Source organism: Phytophthora cinnamomi (assembly GCF_018691715.1).
Source record: "Phytophthora cinnamomi strain GKB4 chromosome Unknown Contig42, whole genome shotgun sequence".
NCBI classification, from domain to species: Eukaryota; Oomycota; class Peronosporomycetes; order Peronosporales; family Peronosporaceae; genus Phytophthora; species Phytophthora cinnamomi.
The window spans coordinates 550,430-570,840 of NW_027150975.1; the positions used below are offsets into that span (position 1 = coordinate 550,430).

Consider the following 20,411-nt stretch of genomic DNA (forward strand, 5'->3'; position numbering starts at 1 on the left):
GCTGTCTCGACTGGTGAGCCGCGCGCACCTGTTGGTGCGTGCGCTGCGGTAACAGGGCCATCGCTCTCTGTTCCGCTGTCGCGGCCGAAGCGCACGAGCGTGCGCTTCTTCTAGTCTATCACCGGATCATGCCGTGCAAGCCACGGCATGCCCATTACCACGTCGAACTTATCGTCCAGGTCCAGGACGATAAAGTGTTCGACAAACACTCATTGTTTGTAAGAGAAGCGCACGTTCACGACGCGCTTCTCGGTCTTCACGATGGCACCTGTTGCCAGTCGTACCTCCAGAAGACTTCGAGGTCTATTAACCTCCTCGAAGTCAAGTCTCGGCAGGCTTCGTAGTCGAACAAAGTTGTTCGACGCGCCTGAATCTACCGAAGCTCGAACAGAGTCACTCACTCTCTTCGAGTAAACCTTCAAGATGACTAGGTTTGGCCTGTCATCTTGTTTCTTGCAGTGAGAGCTGGTCTCACTGGGGGCTGCAGTCCTCACGTGCCCGATGTCGGCACGCGTGACTGCATTACCAGTAGGGCGCCCCGCGCCTACTGGATGTTCGCATTTTCTGTTAGTCCGCGGCGATGCCTAGCATCGCCACGACGGCCTCCTCCAGGGGGCATGGGAGCTGTGCACTCCCGCGCAAAGTGACCGATCCTTCCGCAACGGAAGCATCGCACGTTACCTCCCTGCTGCTGGTAACCAGCAGTTGTTGCGTTCGAGAGGTCCATTGGTTCCGGACCTCCCGTCCTCGCTATCGGGCGCGGTTGCGGCCTCGGTACATTTGCATGGAGTTTAGCTTGCCGCAGGCTAAACGCTTCTTGCATGGCAAGGGTGATTGCAGCTTCGAGAGTACTCGGGTACTCTCGGAAGAGATAGGTCTTCACGGGTCCATCTCTAAGTCGCTTCATGAACGCGACGACCTTGGTCGCCTCGCCAATTGGATTAGTCACGATATTTGAGACCAAGTATCGTGCGCGCTGCGCGTAAGCATGAACGTCATGCTTACCCTGCTGAAGGTCGAGGAACTCCGCCCTCGACCGGAACTCGTTTTGCGGGGGCTCAAACGCTTGTTTGAGCTCCTCTTTGAATACTTCGTACGTGCTGAAGCACGTAGGATCGGAGAGTCGGCGACCATACGCCCAACCCCTTGCGCGTCCGCCAAGGCAGGACATGGCGAACGCGACCTTCGACAGCGGGTCGACGATGCGTCGAGCCGCTATGGCTGTGTCGAGCTCGACAAGCCATCGGAGGAGAGGCTCGCCCTCTCTTCCCACGTGATTGCTCACGCTCAATCTTAATGATTGAGCACGCGGTGTCGTCCCTGACGACGCCGTCACTGAGGAAGCAGCATCACGCTGCTCCTTCATGATGAATCCTAGAGCAACACCATGTTGCTCCGTCGGCGATAGCGTACGCAGCATCGTAGCTATCGCCGCTTCTCCAATGACTGTTGACAGTCGTTGGAGGGCTTCCCACTCTGGGTCAGACAGGTGGGGGCAGTCAGCGCGTGCAACATGCGTTGCAGGCGTGTTGGAGCTCTCCATGGGCACCTCCGTGCTCATGGGGTTCTCGGCTCCGCGTTCGTACACCGCGTACGAACGTCAAGCAGTCGGTCGTTGGACGGACTACAAAGTGCTATCAGGTGTAGTGGGTCTAACTTGACTCACTACTTTTGCTTACACGTTGCGCAACGTGTATGAGGAAGCGTAAGTACTTACTTAGGTTATTTATATTTGAATACACAAATATAAGTTAAGTAAGCTAGGATTCCAAGTGACTTAGATTCGGTAAAATGAGAACTGTATTGTTTGTAAATTGATCTTCCTCTAAAATCTGCTAAAAACTGTTTATCATCTATAAAAGGGGTTGGCAGCGGCTGGCTGTCAGAGCCCCGCTAATATGCATGTCTCTGATTGGTAGAAAGATGCTGCTTTCTACCAATAGGATCCTTGGGTATGTGTGGACCACTCATTGTGGTGGTCCACTTCAATGTATCCATTGGTGTGTCTTACACCAAGGTGAGGAAGTAACGGAAATTCCCGATTAATACCTTCTACCCAAATAGTACCCTCTCAGAGCAACCCGGTAGTAACCCTACAGTAATTCACGTACCCTACCCTGCTCTGATGACCAGTCATCTTGTTACACCTCACTTCTCTATAGAACGCAGCCCCAGCCATTCACTAGCGCTGCCTGCACACGTTCGCAGCACCCCAACACCGCCACTGACAGCAACACTGTCATTAACTCAGTCTCTGCTGCTGGGTTTGCAGACAGCTACCTGGACTGGCACGTTGCGAAGCACGACGTGCATGGTGAGCAATTCTGTACAAGCTGGGAAGCCGCTGACGAGGACCACGAGGATATGGACGACTTTAACCTGGACGAGCTGCACGACGCTCTTGATGATGCTGCACTGATCGACGAGTAAGCTAAGGTAGCGATGTAACCTTTTGGTAATACAGAGTAACCTTTCGAGATTTTGTGAGGGGTACTATTAAATAGTGCCCGGGGTATTATTCCGTAATTTCCGTTTTCTAAAACTTTTAACAGATAACCTATCTGTTAAATCCATTAGTGGCTTGCAGCCACATGTACGTGTAACCCCGTTACACACGACGCCTAATTAATGTGTGTTGGGCTGGCCACAGCACTCCCTCCGGGGTCACTGCTATCTCAGTATAATGTATTATACTTTCTCTGTTTGATAATGATCACCACAATCGTAATCTTGGCCTATCTCAGTCAAAAAGAGAGCTTTTGCAATCTGATTGGATATAAATGAAGACGCATTCAGCGGCCATTAGACGATATTTTTTTTCGCGTACTTCGATGTAGTTCCGCCAGGACGCGCCTCCTTTGATCTCAACCGCCGCCACTCATTCTTAAAGTTTCCGCCACGCCATACAACTCATTGCTCTCGTCCAGCAACAACTACACAAACTTCAACATCTCCAATACGTGGTCCACAGAACCTCCATAATCCGATCATCCCAGTTATCACTTTCCCCATTCGCGCGTTTGAATCGAGGGCGGGAGTAGGTACGGTACTGTACACACAGCAATTGAGCTACCGTACCGTAGCCGCCGTCGCCATGATGCGCGCCGACGTGTCCATGGGCGGCGAGTCCAAGCGCGAGGGCGAGGACGAGCAGGAGACGGGCGACGTGGTGCCGCCCATGCCTGCGGGCTTCTCCACGCCGCGGCGGCGCCAGCAGCGCCAAAGCAGTGGCAGCTTCGAGTTCAGCGTCACGCCCGAGCCCAGTCGGCGGCGGCTCTCGAGCTCCCGCGGGCGCCAGCCGCCCGCGGGCCTGGAGGAATCGCCCGCCCGCTACTCGCCCAGCAAGGTGAAGGCGGCGGTGCGCTCGTTCGCGGACTTTCTGCACTTTCTGGTAGGTTTTAGGCCTTCGGAGAGGGGAGTTAGCGCTCGAGAGAGGACTTAGAGCCAATTTTCGCGTCTTCTTGTGGCTGTGGAGGAACAGGAGGGCCACCAGCAGGAGTACGAGCTCATGCCCGTCATTATCCAGAGGTTCGCGGAGCTGGGGGCGGTCATTGAGTCCCAGAAGAGGCACATCGACCGGTGGAAGGTGCGGCCTGGAGTTTGGGGGGTTGTGAGGGGAGAAGGAGAGGAAGCTGAGGGTTGTTGGACGGTGCAATTGCAGGGCAAAGAGCTGGACTTGGCTATTGAGGAGGCTCAGCAGAACTTGGAGCTCATACGGGAGCTTGGAGAGGTGAGAGAAGAGAGTGGAGAGAGGTGGAGAGTTTTACAGTGTTGTTGATATTTTTTTTTGTTTTTCTTTGATTTTTGTTTGTTTGTAGACTATTCAGAAGCAGGAGCTGCAGATTGCGTCGGACAAGGTGGAGAAGCAGAAGTGGGAGGAGAAGTACCACCTCGCTGCGCAGGAGGTCGAGGCGCTGAAGAAACAAGGCACGTACCAGATCCAGCAGCTGCGGGCTGAGGTGGCCATGCTGCGGCAGGCGGGTGTTGACGTGGAGACGAAGCTGAAGGAGCGTGACGCCGCCCTTGCTGCGTTGCAGAAGAGCAACGACACGCTGAAGTCGCAGCTGCAGAAGATGGAGCAGGATAGCTCAGTGGTCATGCAGGAGAACACGACGATGAAGCAGCAAGGAGCGCGTCAGTCCGGCGAGATGCGTTCTCTGGAACAGCAAATTGACGAGCTGCGTGAGCATTACGAGTCGGTTGCCGGGAAAGCGGCAGAACTGGAGCACGATGTGGCAGCGTGGCAGGCGAGATATAAAGAAAAGGAGCACCAGGTCGGCGAGCTGGAAGGTGCGCTTCATCATGGCAGGCAAGAAATGGGACAGCGCGACGGAAATCTTGAACGCTTGATGGCCGAGAAGCGCAAGTTACAGGAGCACGTGGATAGGATGGCGCAAGAGCACGAGATGCAGCTTGCTGACCAACACAAGTACCGCAGTGAAGTTGAGGCGGAGCGGCAAAAGCTCACTCAGACTCTCCAACAGGAGTCAACACGGTTCCAGAAGTTCAAGAAGGAAGCTGGAGAGGTGCGCGCACAAATTGAGGCACAAGCAATGGCTGCAATGAAGCAACGCGAACAACAGTTGTTGGATGAAAAGTCCCGGGTGGAAGAAGAGCTGCAGCTTCAGTTTGGCAAGATCAACCAGGAGAATATCGAACTGCGAGCGAAAGTAGAGAGTCTGAAAGACATCAACCGACGCAAGAGCACAGAGATTGGTCGACTAATGGCTAGTTCCCAAGAAGTCGAGCAGCAGCAGCAATCACGTATCGCAGACTCTCAAAAGCTGCAGCAACTTACGGAGGAAGTAACACGTGCAAAGCATCAGACCGAAGCATTATCCAAGGACCTCGCTGCAAAGGATGAAGTGATTAAGTCACAGTCTACTGAATTCGAGACCCAGTACAACGATTTCGTTGCTCAAGTCGAAGAGCAGTTCAACGAATTGAATCGAGAGAATGAGCAGCTGCGGGCAGATCTTGATGACGCCGTGAATAAGCTGCATGAATATGAAGGACAATCTTCGGCGGGACGAGAGGAGCTGACTAAGTGGCGCACGGAGTGCGAGACGCTTCAGCACCAATTACACGAAGGTGTGCGTGAAAATGACTCTTTGAAGCGGGAAATCGAACATCGCCTACAAGAGATTGAAGCGAAAAATAAGGAGAACGCCGAGTTGAACTCACATATCGAGCAGTTCCTGTCTCCTGATAACGAGCGTACGAAAGAAGTGGAGCTCCTACAGAGAGAGCGTGTACGCTTGGAAGAGCAAAATCGGGAGCTGCAAGGGCAAATCGAGACTATCCGCGTTGAGGCTGATGCTAGATTGAATGAAGCTCAGCAAATACACACTCGATATCTCGAGGAGAATACGGTTCACGAAAACACGGTCCGCTCGTTGTGCGAAGAAAAGGAAGAAATGAACCGCAGTATGCTGGCAATGTCCTCAGAGAAGGCGACGTTGGAGTTTCAACTCACGTCTGTCCGCACAGAGATTGAGCATTGGAAGGCATCTGTGCAGCAGCTGGAAAACGACAAGCGCGAGCTTGAACTTAGATTGCAGGAAGTGATGCGACAGGCGACCGAGCAGATTGAATCACAGAAGCAATCGGTTGCTATGGCCACGGAGGACGGCCGGACGCAGCTTCAGAAATTAACGGCGCAGCTTCTTCAGCGTGACACGCAGATGAGTGAAGGCCACCAGCAGCTGCGGAGTTTGCAAGACACGATTCGGTCATTGGAAGAGAAACTCCGGGCGCAGCAGTATGAGCATGAGAGCTTGCAGATGAAACACGAGCAGCTGACTGTCGAGATCGAGTCTCTCCACAACGAGAAACGCATGCTGGAACAAGTTATGCGTCGTCACGGCTCCTCATTCCTACGCGCGGGCCAGCCTGTAGAGGATATTTCTCTAAGCTTGGAGCAGATAATACGCGAGATGGATCAGCGCGTACACGAAGAAAGTGACAAAGCTAGTCAGCTACAAGCAGAACTAGACTCCCAGTTGGACGCGGAACAGCACCATTTGACGGATGAAAGACGCGTGTTGGAGGAGGAAATTTCCAGGCTTCAACGACAACTTGAGGATAATGCTGCCGAGTTCGAGAAGCTAGACTCGGAGCTTGTGCATTTACAGCGCGAACGTGAGGAGCAGGAGCGTGCGCTAGAAGAAATGCAACAAACCATTTCGGCGCACGAGGAAGAAAAATGGAGGCAAGGCGCTGCTGCTGTTGACGTCAAGCGCCTGGAAGATGAACGTAAAGAATCAGAAGCAACCCATGAACAGTTCAAGGCTGACATTATGTCCCAGTTGAAAGAAAAAGAAATCAAGATGGCCGACTTAGAAGATGACATCTCAGAGCTGCAGTCCAAGCTTGATCAAGAAAAGGAAATGACGCGCCATCTGATGGATCGCTCTAATACTGAGAAACAAGAGCATGCATCCAAGGACCAAACCCGAGTCAGAGAATTGGAAACGTCGGTGAAGGAACTACAGCTCAAGCTTAAAGCCAGTGAAAGGTCTGCGGCAGAAAGGAAGGAGCAACAACTGCGGGTGGAGGAGCTGGAATCGTTAGTGAAGGAACTACAGCGCAAGCTCGAATCCAGTGAACAGTCTGCAGCAGACAAGAAGAAGCACCAAACGCGGGTGGAGGAGTTAGAAGCGTCAGTAAAGCGACTCCAGCACAAACTCCAAGTTAGCGAGCAGTCTGTGGCAGGAAAGGAGCAGAATGCCATGCACGAAAAGCTACAAAAGGAACGAGAGTACCGATCGTTGCAAGCGCGCTACGATAGACTTGCCGCTGAAAATGCCGCTACTGTAGAGAAAATGAGTGTGAAAGTGGAAGAAGTGAACCACCTGCATCAAGATATTGAGCAGCTGCATGAGAAGATTGAACAGCTGCACGACGAGATTCGTGATAATACGACTGAGATGGATAATGCAAGGGGCCACCTCCACATATCTGAGCAGCTTACACTGAAGCTGGAGGAAATGCAGGACGAGCTAGCCGCACGGGAAGAAGAATCGCGTCAGCATGTAGCCGAGTTGGCTGCGAAAGAGGAAGACCTTCGACATGCTCGAAATGCTGAACAGGAACTGAAGCGCCACCTAGAGGGGAGAATCAGCGAGAAGGAGGACGAAGTTGTTTCCCTTCAGGAACAGAACGCAAAATTCCGAGACCAGCTCAAGCGAGTTGCCCAGACAAAACTCTCGTCTAAGCAATCTGCTGAAACTGACGCTGCTGCTGCTGCTCGGGAAACAGCATTGAAAGAACTGGAGGAAGTCTACGCGCAGTCAGTGCAGCGAGAGCACGAGCTTACATCACAAATTGCTCAACTCGAAGACGCCAAGTCGGCTATGCTTACCCAGTTCCGTCGCGAGATGAGGAAGCTAAACATTGAGTTTGGTGCTCAGAGTTTGAGTGGGGATGGTGGCTACATCGACGACAGTGCCTTTCACCGCGGTATTATGGAAGTCTCATCCCTTCTCCGGAGTTACCAGGATCGTGAGACTCGCCAGGACGCCCTTATTCATCGCAAAGAAAAGCAGATCAATGACTTGAAGACGCGATTGGACGAGTTGGAGCATTCGTTCGACCTACGTGACGATGAGGTGAAGAAGCATGAGGAACAACAGCAGCGAGGACGGGAGAGGTCGATCCGCCAGAAGTTAGAAACCATGAGTGAAGAAGTCTCGAAACTGAAACAGGAGAATCAGGAGCTGCGTGAGAACCCCACATTTGATACGAACGGCGAGGCCAGTTCCGTGGCGGTTCGTGACTGGGAAGAGAAGTGCGCGAAACTTAAGCACCGCGTTCGTGAGCTGAAGGAGGCAAACTCAAAGCTCAAGGAAAGCCGCTTTTCAAAGGCCGACATGAAGGCGCTTGTAAAGGAGGTTGAGAACCTGACGAGCCAGGTTTTGGAGAAGGATGTGCAGCTCCAGGCTCTTCGTAAACGGGAGGCATCTCGACTCAAGAGCAGCAGTGTTTCAGCCGGTGCGACTGGATCCCGTCGCTCTAAAGACTTGCTTATCGCGCTGCAGGAAAAGGAGGACAAGATCATGGTGCTAAACGATCACTTGACTGGGCTCATGACGGAGAATATGCGCCTTCAACATAGTACGGAGCAGTACGCTATCCAGTACGGCCCACTGGACGGTGCAACCACGAATGGTGTTATTGGCAACTCAGGTATTCGAGTACCCAACCGCAAGCGGCAACAGCCTACCGTTCGGTCTCAGTAGAAGAATCCAAACTCATGACAGATAAGGACGTTCCATGTTGTGCGTCCTCGCTCATCAAACAATATTTACTGACTTTCGTTTGCTGTGTATATTGTGCTCTACTCGTTCAGTCGTAAAAGCTGTACACCTGCATTTGTCCAGTTGGCTTAAACTAGTTGGCGTTGTTTTGTTTCAGGGAGACATGTCCAGAAGAAGACCAGGCACACGACGTACGTGGCCCCATAAGCGAGGAAAGTGGCCGCGGTACCAAAGGTTTCGAACAACGTAAGCATGGAACCGTTCACGAGCAGCGAGATGAGCGACATCGTGAATGTGCAGTAGCTCATGTATCGCGCTCGATAGCTGTTGTCTTGGAACAATTCGCTGAGGATAACAACGAAGAGAATACTGGGACCAACGGCGGCGAACACGTTGAGCACGGCAAAGGTAATCATGATGCTCGTCGACGCCGCCGGGTTGTGTGCAAAATCGTCGGTGGAGTAGCGCGCAAAAATTCCACCGCTCACGACGAAACAGGCGCAGACGACGGCAAGACAGATCAAGTACACTTGCCGCCGGGAGAACCTCGCAATGACGTAACGTCCAGCAAAAAGCACCGACACCACGGCCACGAGTGAACAGAGCAGCCCAAAAATGTTCGCATCTCTACGAGAGTAGGAAGAACTGGTCTTGGCGATGATCTCCGGCCCGTAGAAGAGAGATGCGTCGACACAGTTATTCACATAAGCAAGCAAGATTCCGATCACGAGTTCAAGGTGTGGGTTGGGAACTGTCGGAGTCGTCGAAGAATTCGACGGCGACGGGGAAGTTGCAGCAGAATCCTGCTCGTACGGGCGTCGGTAGTTCCCGTTTCTTGATCGCTTGATGGTGACACTATTAGCACCGGAACTGTCGACGCTCTCTTCATCCGAGAGGTCTGTCGCTCCGTCCTCCAGATCCGTCGTCGGGTTCTCCTTCCAGCGGAGCCACTTGATGCTCTCCGGGAAGTGGAAATGGAAGTTGTAGAGCACATAGAGTCCCGGCAAACTCCCGAAGGCCAGACACGCTCTCCAGTTCTCACTCACCGCGATCATGAACAGATACGGCACCGCCACGCCCGAGTTCACACTACACACCAGCAGCATCACATCCACACTTAGCAACTCTGCTCCGAAACCTCTTCAACACCCCTAAAACCGTCCCTACCCAAGCTGGAAGAGCGTCAGGAACACCCCGCGACTCGTTGCATCCACACACTCGCTGATGTACATTGGGATGAGCAGGATGGACAGCCCGTTACCCACTCCGGAGCATAGTCTCCACAGCACGAGCCACGAGAAGCTCGTGCTGGCCGCGCCCGCGAACAGCGCGCCCACAATGGAGCACGAGCAGGCGAACATGGCCGTCGCCTTGCGGCCGAAGCGGTCGGCCAGGCAGCCGCCCACCAGCATCGAGCAGGCGTCGCTGAGCGTGGCCGTGGCGCTCAAAGCCTCCTCCTGCGTCGACGAGAGCTGCAGGTCGTCCCTCATGTATTGCAGCGTGGCTGCCAGGCTGAGCACAAGCAGCGTGGGCTGCACATTAGTACGGCAAAGTATAATACTTAATTAAGTGTTGAACCAGAGCTATTGACTGTCTGTCACACCTGACGTTGTAGCCGTAGATGAGTCCGCCCATGACGCTGAAGAGCACCCACGTGCGGCGTTTGAAGCCGCCAATGCCGCCGTAGCTCTCTCCGTCGGAGATCTCCTCCTCCTCCTTGTCGTGGCGTCGCTGGCGCTCGGAGCGCAGCCGCAGGAGCTCCTTGGTCTCCTCGGGGGTCATATTGCGATTCTGCGCAATGGTCATGTTGACGTTGACGTGAAGGGTGAGTGCCGTTTTGGGTCACAATAACCGATACCCAAAACAGCGAGCCCAAATAAGCGTGTTCGCCAAAATAGGTATATGTATCCAATTAGAAAAAAAGTACCGAAAAGCAGGTTCGGCGTGGAAGAAGGCGATGCCCAAGTTCTACGGCGCCGCGCGGTGGGCGCCCAAGCTCATCCTGCTGCAGATGCTGTGCATGCAGGTGCGTTGCGTCGACTGCGTTGCTCTCTCCTCTACCCAACCGTACCCTTTTCTCCGTCTAACGTGGCGGAATGCCCAATATTTCAGTGCTCGCACTACGTGGCTCAGGGGCTCATGCTGGGCATCTGCCACGGCGCCCACGTGACGCTGGACCAGTTCTTCGCCTACCACACGCAGACGATCGTGACGGTGCAGGGCCTCAAGAACTGCCTCGCCGTTGTGACCGCGAGCCTCGTCAGGTTGGCGCGGCTCCGTGGGGTTGGGAACGATCTCTTGGTTCAACTCACTCTGGATTGTATTGTGTTGGGCAGCGCGGTGTGTCTCGCGCTCTTCGTGGAGCGCGCCAAGAAGTGCCTCGACTTCGGCGTGACGCTCTACTTCATCGACTTCCTGGTGCAATGTTTCTATTCGGTGAGGATCGATCTTCCGGGCTTGAAGTGAGGAGGACGGAGTTCATGGCTGACGTGGGTTTGTGGTTTGCAGGAGTTCCCAAAGATGTGGGACTGGTGGCTCGTGCACCTTGTGGCGGCGAGTGTGACGATCGTGCTGGGCGAGTATCTGTGTTCACGTCGCGAGTTGGAGGAGATCCCCATGGTCGACCTCTTCACGAAGCGTTCGTCGCGGAAGAACTAACGGGGCATTACCTACCAGAGAGGGTCGAGTTCACGTTAATAATGCACACAAAGCCACTTGTGGTCTACGTTAACTTCTGGTTTGCTACGGCACATATAGTTTGCGCTAAGTCGTCGTTCACGGGCTGTTTAGTCTCCAGCGCGGGCCTGGTTAGACGCGCCAGGTTTTTGTAAAAGGAACGTCACCATGTCGAGTTGCATGAGGTAGGATTTCTCCATGCGATCCATGGCCTGACGCACGTTCTCATCGAGGCACCGTAGGCACGGCAGCAAATCGGCGTACGCCAACGCTGCCACGAGGTGCTCCAGATTCTCGTCTCGCAAAATCTGCCGGGGGAGACGGAGATGCGTCAACCGGGGTAGCGTGGTTAGCTCTTGCAATAGTACCGACATCGGTACTCGAGCTCGAGACAAGTCCAAACGCTGTAGCGTACAAGTCTGGGTGAGAGCTAGCTTGCGCACCCAAGAAGAAGATGCACTGGACGGGGCAACGACGCTCACAAAACGTTCAGCTGGAAGATTCGATTCCTGCAGGGCCTTGGTGAAGTATTGACTGCCCAAGGTTGTCCTGGGCATCAGCTCGTCAATTACGACAGCGCTCACAGAGTATCTTGAGTCGTCCGCCAAAATCCCGTCCACACGGGAAGGCGAACTGCCGTAGTACGCCACGAGCTTGCTTTTATACTCATTAACGTCGTTGATGGGCGTGGTTGACCAGTGACGCGACGGCTGGCGATGAAGCTGAGATCTGGAGCATTGAAGGTAGTCGTGTCGAAGCAGTTTGGACGCGACGGCAGAGTGTGTGATGATGAGGTACAATGCAAACTCTAGGAAACTGCGCAGCCCGCTCGAAAAGCTGGCGGGGAAACGCAGTAGCAGAGCCAATACCGTGGGTGCAGATGCATCCGCAAAACGGCCACGTCCCCACAGAGTCATTGCGGTTTGAATCACCGAACTTACCATGGTGGGATGGGGAAGTGCTACTCGATTGCGGAGCATCGCAGCCACCCCACCACCCTGACCACCATTGCCCCCGACACCAACGCCAACACCTGCCTCAACTGGAGCCGCCCCCTCTATTCGCTGTTGTTGTTGGGCAATCTCACGCAGACCATCCCCATTAAGCATATCTGCAGGATGATTCGCCTCCGCATCCACCGCAAGCACAGGATCTAGAGCACGCCGTTGAGCACTACCTGTGTGTTGACAATTCCTGCGGCTGAGAAATAGCTGAAAGAAAGGGGTGCGTCGTCGAGCGTGCGAGCGATCATTCTGCAGACCCCTTGCCTCCACCTCATGCGTGTCTACCATGTCCACGTTGTCATGATCGGCTTCATCCTCATCGTCATTTTCTTGTTCTACTTGTGAACCTGCAGGAAGTGAGGCGGCTTGGGACGATTCGGTCTTGTGCTTCCGTGGTGTACAGTGCACCACAATATTAACCAGCGAAATATCCACGTGCTCGCAATTCGACCGCTCTAAAGCATCCACTGCCAGCAGCATTTGGCGCAAGAAGGAGCGCAACGTGCGTTCGCTCACACGTCGCTTCGTGGACAGCCACGCACTCAACGTCATTCGATCCCTTCCGTCCGCTACGCTGTAGACATCCTCGTCATCTGCAGCACCTGCACCATTCTGGATATTCACCACCGCATTCTGCTGCTCCTCAGGCGCCGGGACATGTACAGCTCCATTCGGCATGCCAGCCACAGCTGCACCGTGGTTCTCTCCCTGTGCCTGTAGGTTCAAGTTCGCCGCCATCCGCGTCATGACCTGGTCCTCCTGTGTTCTCAGCGCCGCCGGCGGCGGTTTACTCTTCACACACACGAAATGCACACTGGACACCGCCTCGTCCCCTCCGCATCGAGGTACTCGCTGTGCCGTCGGCAGCGCGCCGACCTGAGTCTGCCTGTGAAGCGTCTGGAACAGCTCCAGAAACCTGCTGTTATACCTCGTCGCCGCTGCACCTGCTGCGGTCGTCGTCGCACTATTCGTCCTCCCATTATTGTCACTGCACTCGGCCGTGTACGCCGGCTGGGCCATCTTCAGTCTCTGATACACCATGAACACTAGGATGGCCGGGACGTCCTCCCGTCCACGCGTCGGGTCTCTCTCGAGCCCCAGCAATGCACGCAGCGGGTACCGCTCGTGCGGCGTGACGAGCATCGGCTCCCAGAACAGATCGTGCCTGGCCAGCGCCCTCCAGGCCCTGCACACGCCGCTGACGCGCAGCAGCTCGTGGCGCGAGAAGAAGGCGAACAGCAGCATCTCGAGGCCCCCGAGCGCCTCGACGCCCACGCTCTGCCGCGAGCTGTGCGTCGTCTGACCATCACTCTGCGTTTCTTCCTGCCAGTCCGGCGACTCGTCCTCGCCCGAGAGGATGAGGCTGGTGGAGATCTTCATGGAGAACGAGGCGTCGCCCCGCCGCGCGTCCAGCGGCCGCAGCGGGTGGAACTGCATGCGCTCGCGCACCTGACGCAGCGCGCGCAGCTTGTCCCTGCACTGGCGCTGCTGTTGCATGAGCGGGTCCTCGTCCTGCCGCGCGTGCGGCGAGTAGGCCGTGGGCTTGGGCTGGAAGCTCTGGTTCTGGATGGAGCGGATCCACTGCGACGACGGCGGTGAAGAGGAGGAGGAGGAGGAGGAGGAGTGATGGTCGTCGGCTGCGGGGCGCTTGGGCCGTCGGCGCGGCGACGAGGAGGAGGACGCGCAGGAGGCCATGTCGAGAGTGATGGTCTGCTGGACGGCGCACTTTTGCCAAATGAGACTTTCGACGGAAACACGGGCATCAAGTTTGGGAGGGAAATGGGTTGACCCAGAATCGCTAGGGGCCTGTCCCTCCGTGGTGTATTTTTAGGCGGACAACGCCCCCAACGGCTCGCATTTTGGCGCTGCAGAGAATCAAGTGGGCTCCAGGAGGAGGAAGAAGAGGAGGAAGCACAGTACATGCATGTACTTGCATGCATGAGTATTATCACGCTGCCAGTGTTGGGCCCTCGCTGTCACAGGCCTGCGACACTGAGTCACTCGAGCGAGGGAGCTCATCACATGTCACCGTGACGCTTTTCGCCCAATCGCTGCGAGGCACCGGTTTTGGAACGTGAAGAAGCGACGCAACAAGTTATTATCATTTCCGCTTCCGCGTGACCATGGGCAGCAAGGCCGGCAGCACGGCGGCCGAGCTGCGGCTCAAGTTCCTGTTCGCCAACCAGGACGGCGTGCGCGTGGAGATGGGCTTCCCTCGGGAGGTGACCGTGGCGCAGGTCAAGGAGCAGCTCATGCGCAGCTGGCCGCAGAGTGCGTCTCCCATTGATCTGATTCAACGTCACCAGTCTCACTTAACGCTTCACTCTCTCTCTCTCTCTCTCTCTCTCTCGCTCGCTCGCTAATCCGCCAGACGTGCCGCCTGCGGACGACGCCAAGGCCGTGCGGCTGATATGCATGGGGCGCGGCATCCTCCAGGACTCGCACACGCTCGAGTCGGCGGTGCCGGCCTTCGACACGCACCCGACGCCCGTGAACGTCTCGGTCTACCGCAAGTCGCAGACGGCGGTGCGGGGTACGTTGACGCTGTGGTGCAATGGGGGGGCAGCAGCTGACCGTTGTTGTTGTTGATGATGATGTTGTTGTTATTGCTGTAGAAGCTGCAGGGGGCCAAGCTGCGGCCAAGACGGTGGAGTCGGCGGGCTGCGGCTGTGTCATCTGCTAGAAACTGATACCTTGGATGTACACACGTGAGCAATCGCGCGCACAGGGCTCTCTCTCACTTACACATGCTGCGCGGTGGTCTCACTCTATATCTTGACTCCTGTTTAGCACTAAGTTATTGGAAAAACACGAGCTTACTACCCTTTGGATATTGAATCGCTGGTCGCCGCTGCTCCTCAGCAAAAGGGCTGCTGGCAGATCGGGCACTTGTTCTTGCCCGACTGGTTGAACCACTTGTATAGACACGAGTTGTGGTACTTGTTGCTGCACGTCTTGCACGGCAGCGAGGGCAGGCCCATATTCTTCGGGTTCAGGATAGAGTAACAGATCGGACACGGCTCCACGCCCTCGAACTCCTTGTCCACGTTGTGCTTCCACAGCAGCACGGCATCCAGCAGCGAGCCGTCGCGAGACGACGTCACGCGGATAATCTGCAGCACCCAGCGCCGCCAGCGATCCTCAGAAATGCCGATGCGCTTCGTACACTCGACCTCCACACAGCGCAGCGGATAGGACGACGGCACGCGCACCACCATTTCCAATGCACACTCGTCCTTCATGTACGTGGTCGTGATCTCACGGGACACCCGACTGCCCTTCACAGTCATCTCTTCATCATCCCAGGATTCACCGACAGCCGAGGAGCCTTCGCTCGCCTTCTGAATAAGCTCCAGCTCAGCGGCTAGCACCGACGGGGTAATGTGGTCCTCGAAGTATTTGGCAGCCCAGCTACGCGTGGCGCGTGAGCAGTCGTCATTCCACCAGGAACGCACCATTGCTGGCAGTCTCACCACCGTGCGGAAGAAAACACGGGTGCCAAGCTGGAAAACGCGTGTCTTGTGGAGCCTCCACGTCTCATCATCCTCCTTCTTGTCCAAGTCTGCCACATCAAACAGCGCAGTATCTTGCAAATCCAAGACGGCAGCCTTCGACGCAGACTGCGGTTCTTGTGACAACAACGCCGAACTAAAGTTCAGGAAATTCGTTAGCATCCCATGGCGCGCGACGTACGAGCTCAGCGACGACGCAATGAGAGTGGACGATGCGCCCTCACTTTCACTGCTGCTCTCGCCCCCACTCCCGCTCGTAGGGAACAACTGAAGGAAGAGATCCCAGAGTAGCAATTTCCCCGTGATGTCTTCCCGCTCTTGCAACTTTTGCTTTCGACTACGCATGCGGATATTTGTTGCACTACTCTCGCCGTTTTTGTCAGCAAACACTGAACGCAACGCTGAGCGCAATGCCTTGGGAATAAGCACTTTCGCTAGTGCTGATTCGGTCGCGGCCTCATCTTCAGCATTCACGTCAATCGCACTGGCATCGTAGTTGCGCAAGCGAAGAGCACCGCTGTAGGACGCCAGAATGTACAGCAATACACGCACCACCGGCTGCAACGGGTAGCGTTTCCCATTGAAAAGCGACGCTAAAGTCTCGATACCACCGAAAGACTCCAACACAAGCCGATTGACATGATCCACATCGTGAATACTTGTCAGGGTTGAGCGCAATGCCGGGAGAGCACTCGCGAGCACCTTTTCGACGTTAAACCACAATTCAGCAAGCTGGAAGCACTGCGACGGAGACACTAATGCAACATACGTGGTTACGATACTTGCCTTCAGTTCCGCACTCTCTGAGAGTGCACACAACACGGTAGACAGAAGAGCTTCTCGATAGTGTGCAGCAAGTTCATGGAGTGCATCAGGGTTCGACTCGTACAACGCACTCACAAGATCCATCAAAGCCAGTCGTGCGGCCACCAGCTCGTTGGAGTAACTGAGTACAATTTGCTCCTCGTCACCCTTGATAATCCTCCGATCACCGAGTGCTGGGTTGCGCTTGTGGATCTTCAATGCCGCGATTTTGGCTGTCTCGGACTTGCCCGCTATCGCATGTGTAATAACCACACGTGACAGATTCTCCCATGCAGCACGGAAACTCGAAGATGCCTTTTGAACATATCTCGAGAGAGCGCTGACGTACTCCGTCACAGCAATCCACTCAGCAACTTCCACAACCGTTGAAGAACTAGGCACCAGCACCTCCTGGATTCGAGACATCACTGATTCTTGTGTCGAGAGGCTGATGACATCTGGTACGACATCGGAACCGCTTAATAGCTTATCTTCTTCCTTTGCAGCTCGCGTCACCAGTTGCTGATACGCGAAGAATCCAACAATGGGTTCAGCAATGCCATCGCGAGCGCATAAAGCGAAGAAATCCTTGAGCACAGAAACCACACTGTCACTAGCTTCGAGCTCCGAGAACGTGGCACTAAACAACGAGACAGCAATAGTTTGGGCAGCTTCAGCCTTCCAGTCAGCCTTCTGATCCACCAGCTCCTTCACGAAGGCTGTTCGCGCAGCAACAGAGCTGAAATGTGCAAGCACTACTGCAACAAGGTTATCCAGTTTATCGTGCTGTGTTTGCGTAAGTACGCTCGGTTCTTGGTTCTTGGTAGTCGCACCCTGGTTTTTGTTCAAAAAGACCATATCGCGGTATGCCGCGTTTTCGCGCTTTTGTTTACCCTGGCATGTAGCAAGTGCATCTGCGAAGACCTTGTCAATAATTGCTGATGAACGCTTTAGTGCTTCATAGAGGTGCTCCAGGGTCAAATAGCTTTCCGTGATCTCCACCAGGTCAACACCTCTCTGAATGTGGTCGTCCGAGTGGAACACTACCCATGTCAATGCATGCGTGACATCTAGGTCAACGAGCTGGGCTACTAAATCCACAGCCCTCTGATCGTTTTTTGGCTCCAGAGAGACAAAATATTCTTCAAGAACACCGACGACTTGTTCGTCTTCACATACTTCACCCAAACCCGAGAGCACGCGACCGTAAAATCGCTTCTGCATGTCATCGTCATTGACGCTGCGGCATCGCAAATTGATAGCATCCAACTTCTCCACCAACTGCGGCACAGAATAGAATGTCTGATCAGCTCCTAGCTGCACGTAGCTCTTGACATACGCTGCGAACTGTTTGGTATTGAATGCCACAGTGCCTGCTGGCAAATCGGCAAGGAGGAAATTGTTGACGTGTTCAGCCAGCTCATTCACAAACGCCTCCGTACGAGAAGCAGTCCACTTTTTCAGAGAATGGCGCACAGTCCGTGCCCACAGCGCACTAGCTTCAGCCCTATAGCTTCCTCGTGCTGAAAGATGGAAGAGTTGCTTGTAGAGTCGACCCTCAACAGATTCAAGTTCAGCTGGAAGGTCCCCATTGAGTTTGAAGAACAATTCGCACAGGTGTGTCAAAATCTGGACAACTACTCCGTCGCTGCTGTCGACACCATTTTGAATCACAAAATGGCATAATATCACTACTGCATCAGAGCTAACAACGGGAGAGTTCGAAAGCCCACCAAGGCACGCTTTGAGCAAAGTGGCAAAGGCGCTTGCATCCAAATCATCCAGACGACCCTTTAAGCTTATCATCAAAAACTCGTCCAGCAACTTGCCTTGCCAAATTGCTTGTAGAGCTCCCAGCACGGGTTCAGATTGATCGCTAACCGGCACGCCGCTCTCATAGCGCGTTTGCCAACTGCCACATGACAGCCATCGCTTTTTACCCAGGTCAGTAACAGGAAATTGCAGTCCATACTGGATGATGTCGCTCGCCTCCGCCATGTCACCGTATTGAACACTGCAATCCTGGAAAAGCTGCAGCAAGAACTGTTTCTTCTCCTGCGCAGCCAAGAAAAATGGCCGAGTAAGTTCCAAAGCGACACGCATCGTTTTCGCCACATCCTTAATGTTGGATGATCTCTTCCACTCAGCGAGTGCATGTAACACGGGACGGTAGTGAGTGTCGAAATGCACCTCCACTGGGATGTTGGATCCACTAAGAAGCAGCAGGTCCAATTCAACAACTTTGCAAACACCATTGATACTCTCCAGCAATTGGGTAAGTGAAGCGTTTTTGGATGGAGAAAATGTAGGCTCCACCACCAGGGCATCGATCTGTTCCAGTGACTGTCCGTACAATTCCTTGCCTGTCGATAGCCACTGCGCAGCCTCATGGTCTTCATTTTTATCCTTAGCGTCGGCAATACCAGCCCCGATTAATGTGATAATCCGTGAAGGAACGAACGACATTTTCGTGATCATGGAACTGATGGCTTCACGTGTCCAAGTATGAAGCTTCTCCGCGAATTCATTCTTCAGAATATTAACCACAGCTGAATCAGACGAAAAGCTTCGCAACCGACTGCTCATGTCCAGCATGTTGCGCGCAAACAACGCAACTTCTCCCTCTGGAAACTCTGGCGAGCTGAGTGTCGTCGTGAGCGAGGTCAAAAGCGCCTTCTCAAACTGACTTACGTAGTTGGCCTCGAATGGCTCTGCGTCCTGTTCACTCAGCCACACCGCATTGGCACTCTCCTTCAAGAAAATACTGAAGTACCCCGTAATACACTCGAAAAACGCCGTAATTGCCGGTGGCTCGCAGAAACGTGCGTCTTTCGATTCAATAAACCTCCAGCACTGCTCCAACACCCCCGTGTACAACAGGGATTGGCCCTTGACAGGGTCAACTGCCACATCCAATGGCACCATCGACAAGAACGGTAGCAGTGTCGGAAACGACGACCGACCCGATCCATAGAATCCATGCCTGATCTGCGCAAACAGACGCGGGTAGACAGCACTAACAACAAATTTGGGGAAGCTGGCACTCGAGTGCCAAACGTTGGGGAACGTTTGCAGGAACGTGAGCAAAGCGTTCCACATCGCCTCGTGGTTCGAGGGACTTTTGTCGCCAAGAATGCCAAGAACCACCTTGCCAAAGGCTTCTTCACGCGCAGCGACAATCTCCTTCGCATTCGTGCACAGCGTCACCAGCGCCACGTACACCGCTCTTCGTACAATGTCGCGCGTAAAGTTCGGGTGCTTCGAGGACGCAGTCGCCAGACGCGTGAACTTGTCCGACGAGACCACAGTAGCCACAGAAACGCTGGCGTCTTCGTCCTTCAGCTTGTCCGCCAGCTCGTTCTCCTTGAAGAACTTGACCACGGCATCGATACTCAGCACTGCAGCGGAGATGCACCGCTCGTACCTCTCCTCCTTCTCGTCTGGCTGCAGCGGGATGCCCTCGAATGTGTCGGGCGTCTTCGCGAAGAAGCTCTGGAACTCCTCCATCATGGCGGGCACGTGCTCCTCCAGCACCGTCTTCTGCATCTCCGGCTCCGGGAACAGCGTCACGAAGGCCTTCTTGGCCAGCGCCGCCACGTCCGCGTTGACGTCGTGCATGGCCAAGTGCCAGTACGGCAACAGCCGCTGCAGGTGCGGCACGAAGGCGCGCGGGCGCATCTTGGCGGCCAGCGCGGCCAGCACCTCGTTGAGCAGCTGGCGCACCTTGCGGTCGTTCTGGTCGCGCATCTCGAAGGTGTAGAGCTGCGTGAAGTGACCCAGCATGGGGCGCAGCTCGGCGGGCGTGCGTGGCGGCAGCACGTCCAGCAGGAAGGTCTGCAGCGCCTTGCTCTTGGTCACGGCGCCCTTCTTGGCCAGCATCTTGAGCGCCAGCGCGATCTCGTGGTCCGATCCATCATAGATGCTCTGCACCACAGGCTTGGCGTAGCCTGCGCCTGCCTTGGACGCAGCCTGCACGGCGTTGGGCGCGGGCTGCGCGAAGCTCGCGAAGCCGATGAAGGCGGGCGACGCCGCGCCCGAGCCGGCGCTGGCCAGCAGCGACTGGTGCGCACGCGCACTGGAGGACGCACGGCTCTGCTCCTGCTTCTCGCGCTGCTTGTTCTTCTTGGGGGCCATCGGCGGCGGCGGCAGCAGGCGAT

General features: G+C 54.9%; 6 protein-coding genes across 6 annotated transcripts; 3 read left to right on the forward strand and 3 right to left on the reverse strand.

Moving 5' to 3' along the window:
* Positions 1–3,094: 3,094 nt before the first annotated feature.
* IUM83_14264 (uncharacterized protein) lies at positions 3,095–8,240 on the forward strand (the record flags this gene model as incomplete). The annotated part of the gene is made up of 4 exons (XM_067938992.1): positions 3,095–3,391; positions 3,476–3,586; positions 3,662–3,730; positions 3,819–8,240. The coding sequence occupies 4 exons, from the start codon at positions 3,095–3,097 to the stop codon at positions 8,238–8,240; spliced, it is 4,899 nt and encodes a 1,632-aa protein (XP_067791052.1).
* A 146-nt stretch (positions 8,241–8,386) lies between these two features.
* Positions 8,387–10,040, reverse strand: IUM83_14265 (Major Facilitator Superfamily (MFS); the record flags this gene model as incomplete). Its single annotated transcript, XM_067938993.1, has 3 exons — positions 8,387–9,347; positions 9,426–9,770; positions 9,862–10,040. The coding sequence occupies 3 exons, from the start codon at positions 10,038–10,040 to the stop codon at positions 8,387–8,389; spliced, it is 1,485 nt and encodes a 494-aa protein (XP_067791051.1).
* Positions 10,041–10,215: 175 nt separating this feature from the next.
* On the forward strand, positions 10,216–10,916 carry IUM83_14266 (SYS1 protein; the record flags this gene model as incomplete). The annotated part of the gene is made up of 4 exons (XM_067938994.1): positions 10,216–10,284; positions 10,371–10,522; positions 10,595–10,694; positions 10,767–10,916. The coding sequence occupies 4 exons, from the start codon at positions 10,216–10,218 to the stop codon at positions 10,914–10,916; spliced, it is 471 nt and encodes a 156-aa protein (XP_067791071.1).
* A 128-nt stretch (positions 10,917–11,044) lies between these two features.
* Positions 11,045–13,633, reverse strand: IUM83_14267 (F-box protein; the record flags this gene model as incomplete). The annotated part of the gene is made up of 2 exons (XM_067938995.1): positions 11,045–11,242; positions 12,209–13,633. The coding sequence occupies 2 exons, from the start codon at positions 13,631–13,633 to the stop codon at positions 11,045–11,047; spliced, it is 1,623 nt and encodes a 540-aa protein (XP_067791070.1).
* A 428-nt stretch (positions 13,634–14,061) lies between these two features.
* Positions 14,062–14,621, forward strand: IUM83_14268 (uncharacterized protein; the record flags this gene model as incomplete). Its single annotated transcript, XM_067938996.1, has 3 exons — positions 14,062–14,209; positions 14,310–14,471; positions 14,554–14,621. 3 exons carry the CDS (start codon positions 14,062–14,064, stop codon positions 14,619–14,621), a joined length of 378 nt encoding a protein of 125 aa, XP_067791058.1.
* A 175-nt stretch (positions 14,622–14,796) lies between these two features.
* On the reverse strand, positions 14,797–20,388 carry IUM83_14269 (E3 ubiquitin-protein ligase listerin; the record flags this gene model as incomplete). Its single annotated transcript, XM_067938997.1, has 3 exons — positions 14,797–16,253; positions 16,347–17,535; positions 18,946–20,388. 3 exons carry the CDS (start codon positions 20,386–20,388, stop codon positions 14,797–14,799), a joined length of 4,089 nt encoding a protein of 1,362 aa, XP_067791072.1.
* Between the last annotated feature and the right edge of the window lie 23 nt (positions 20,389–20,411).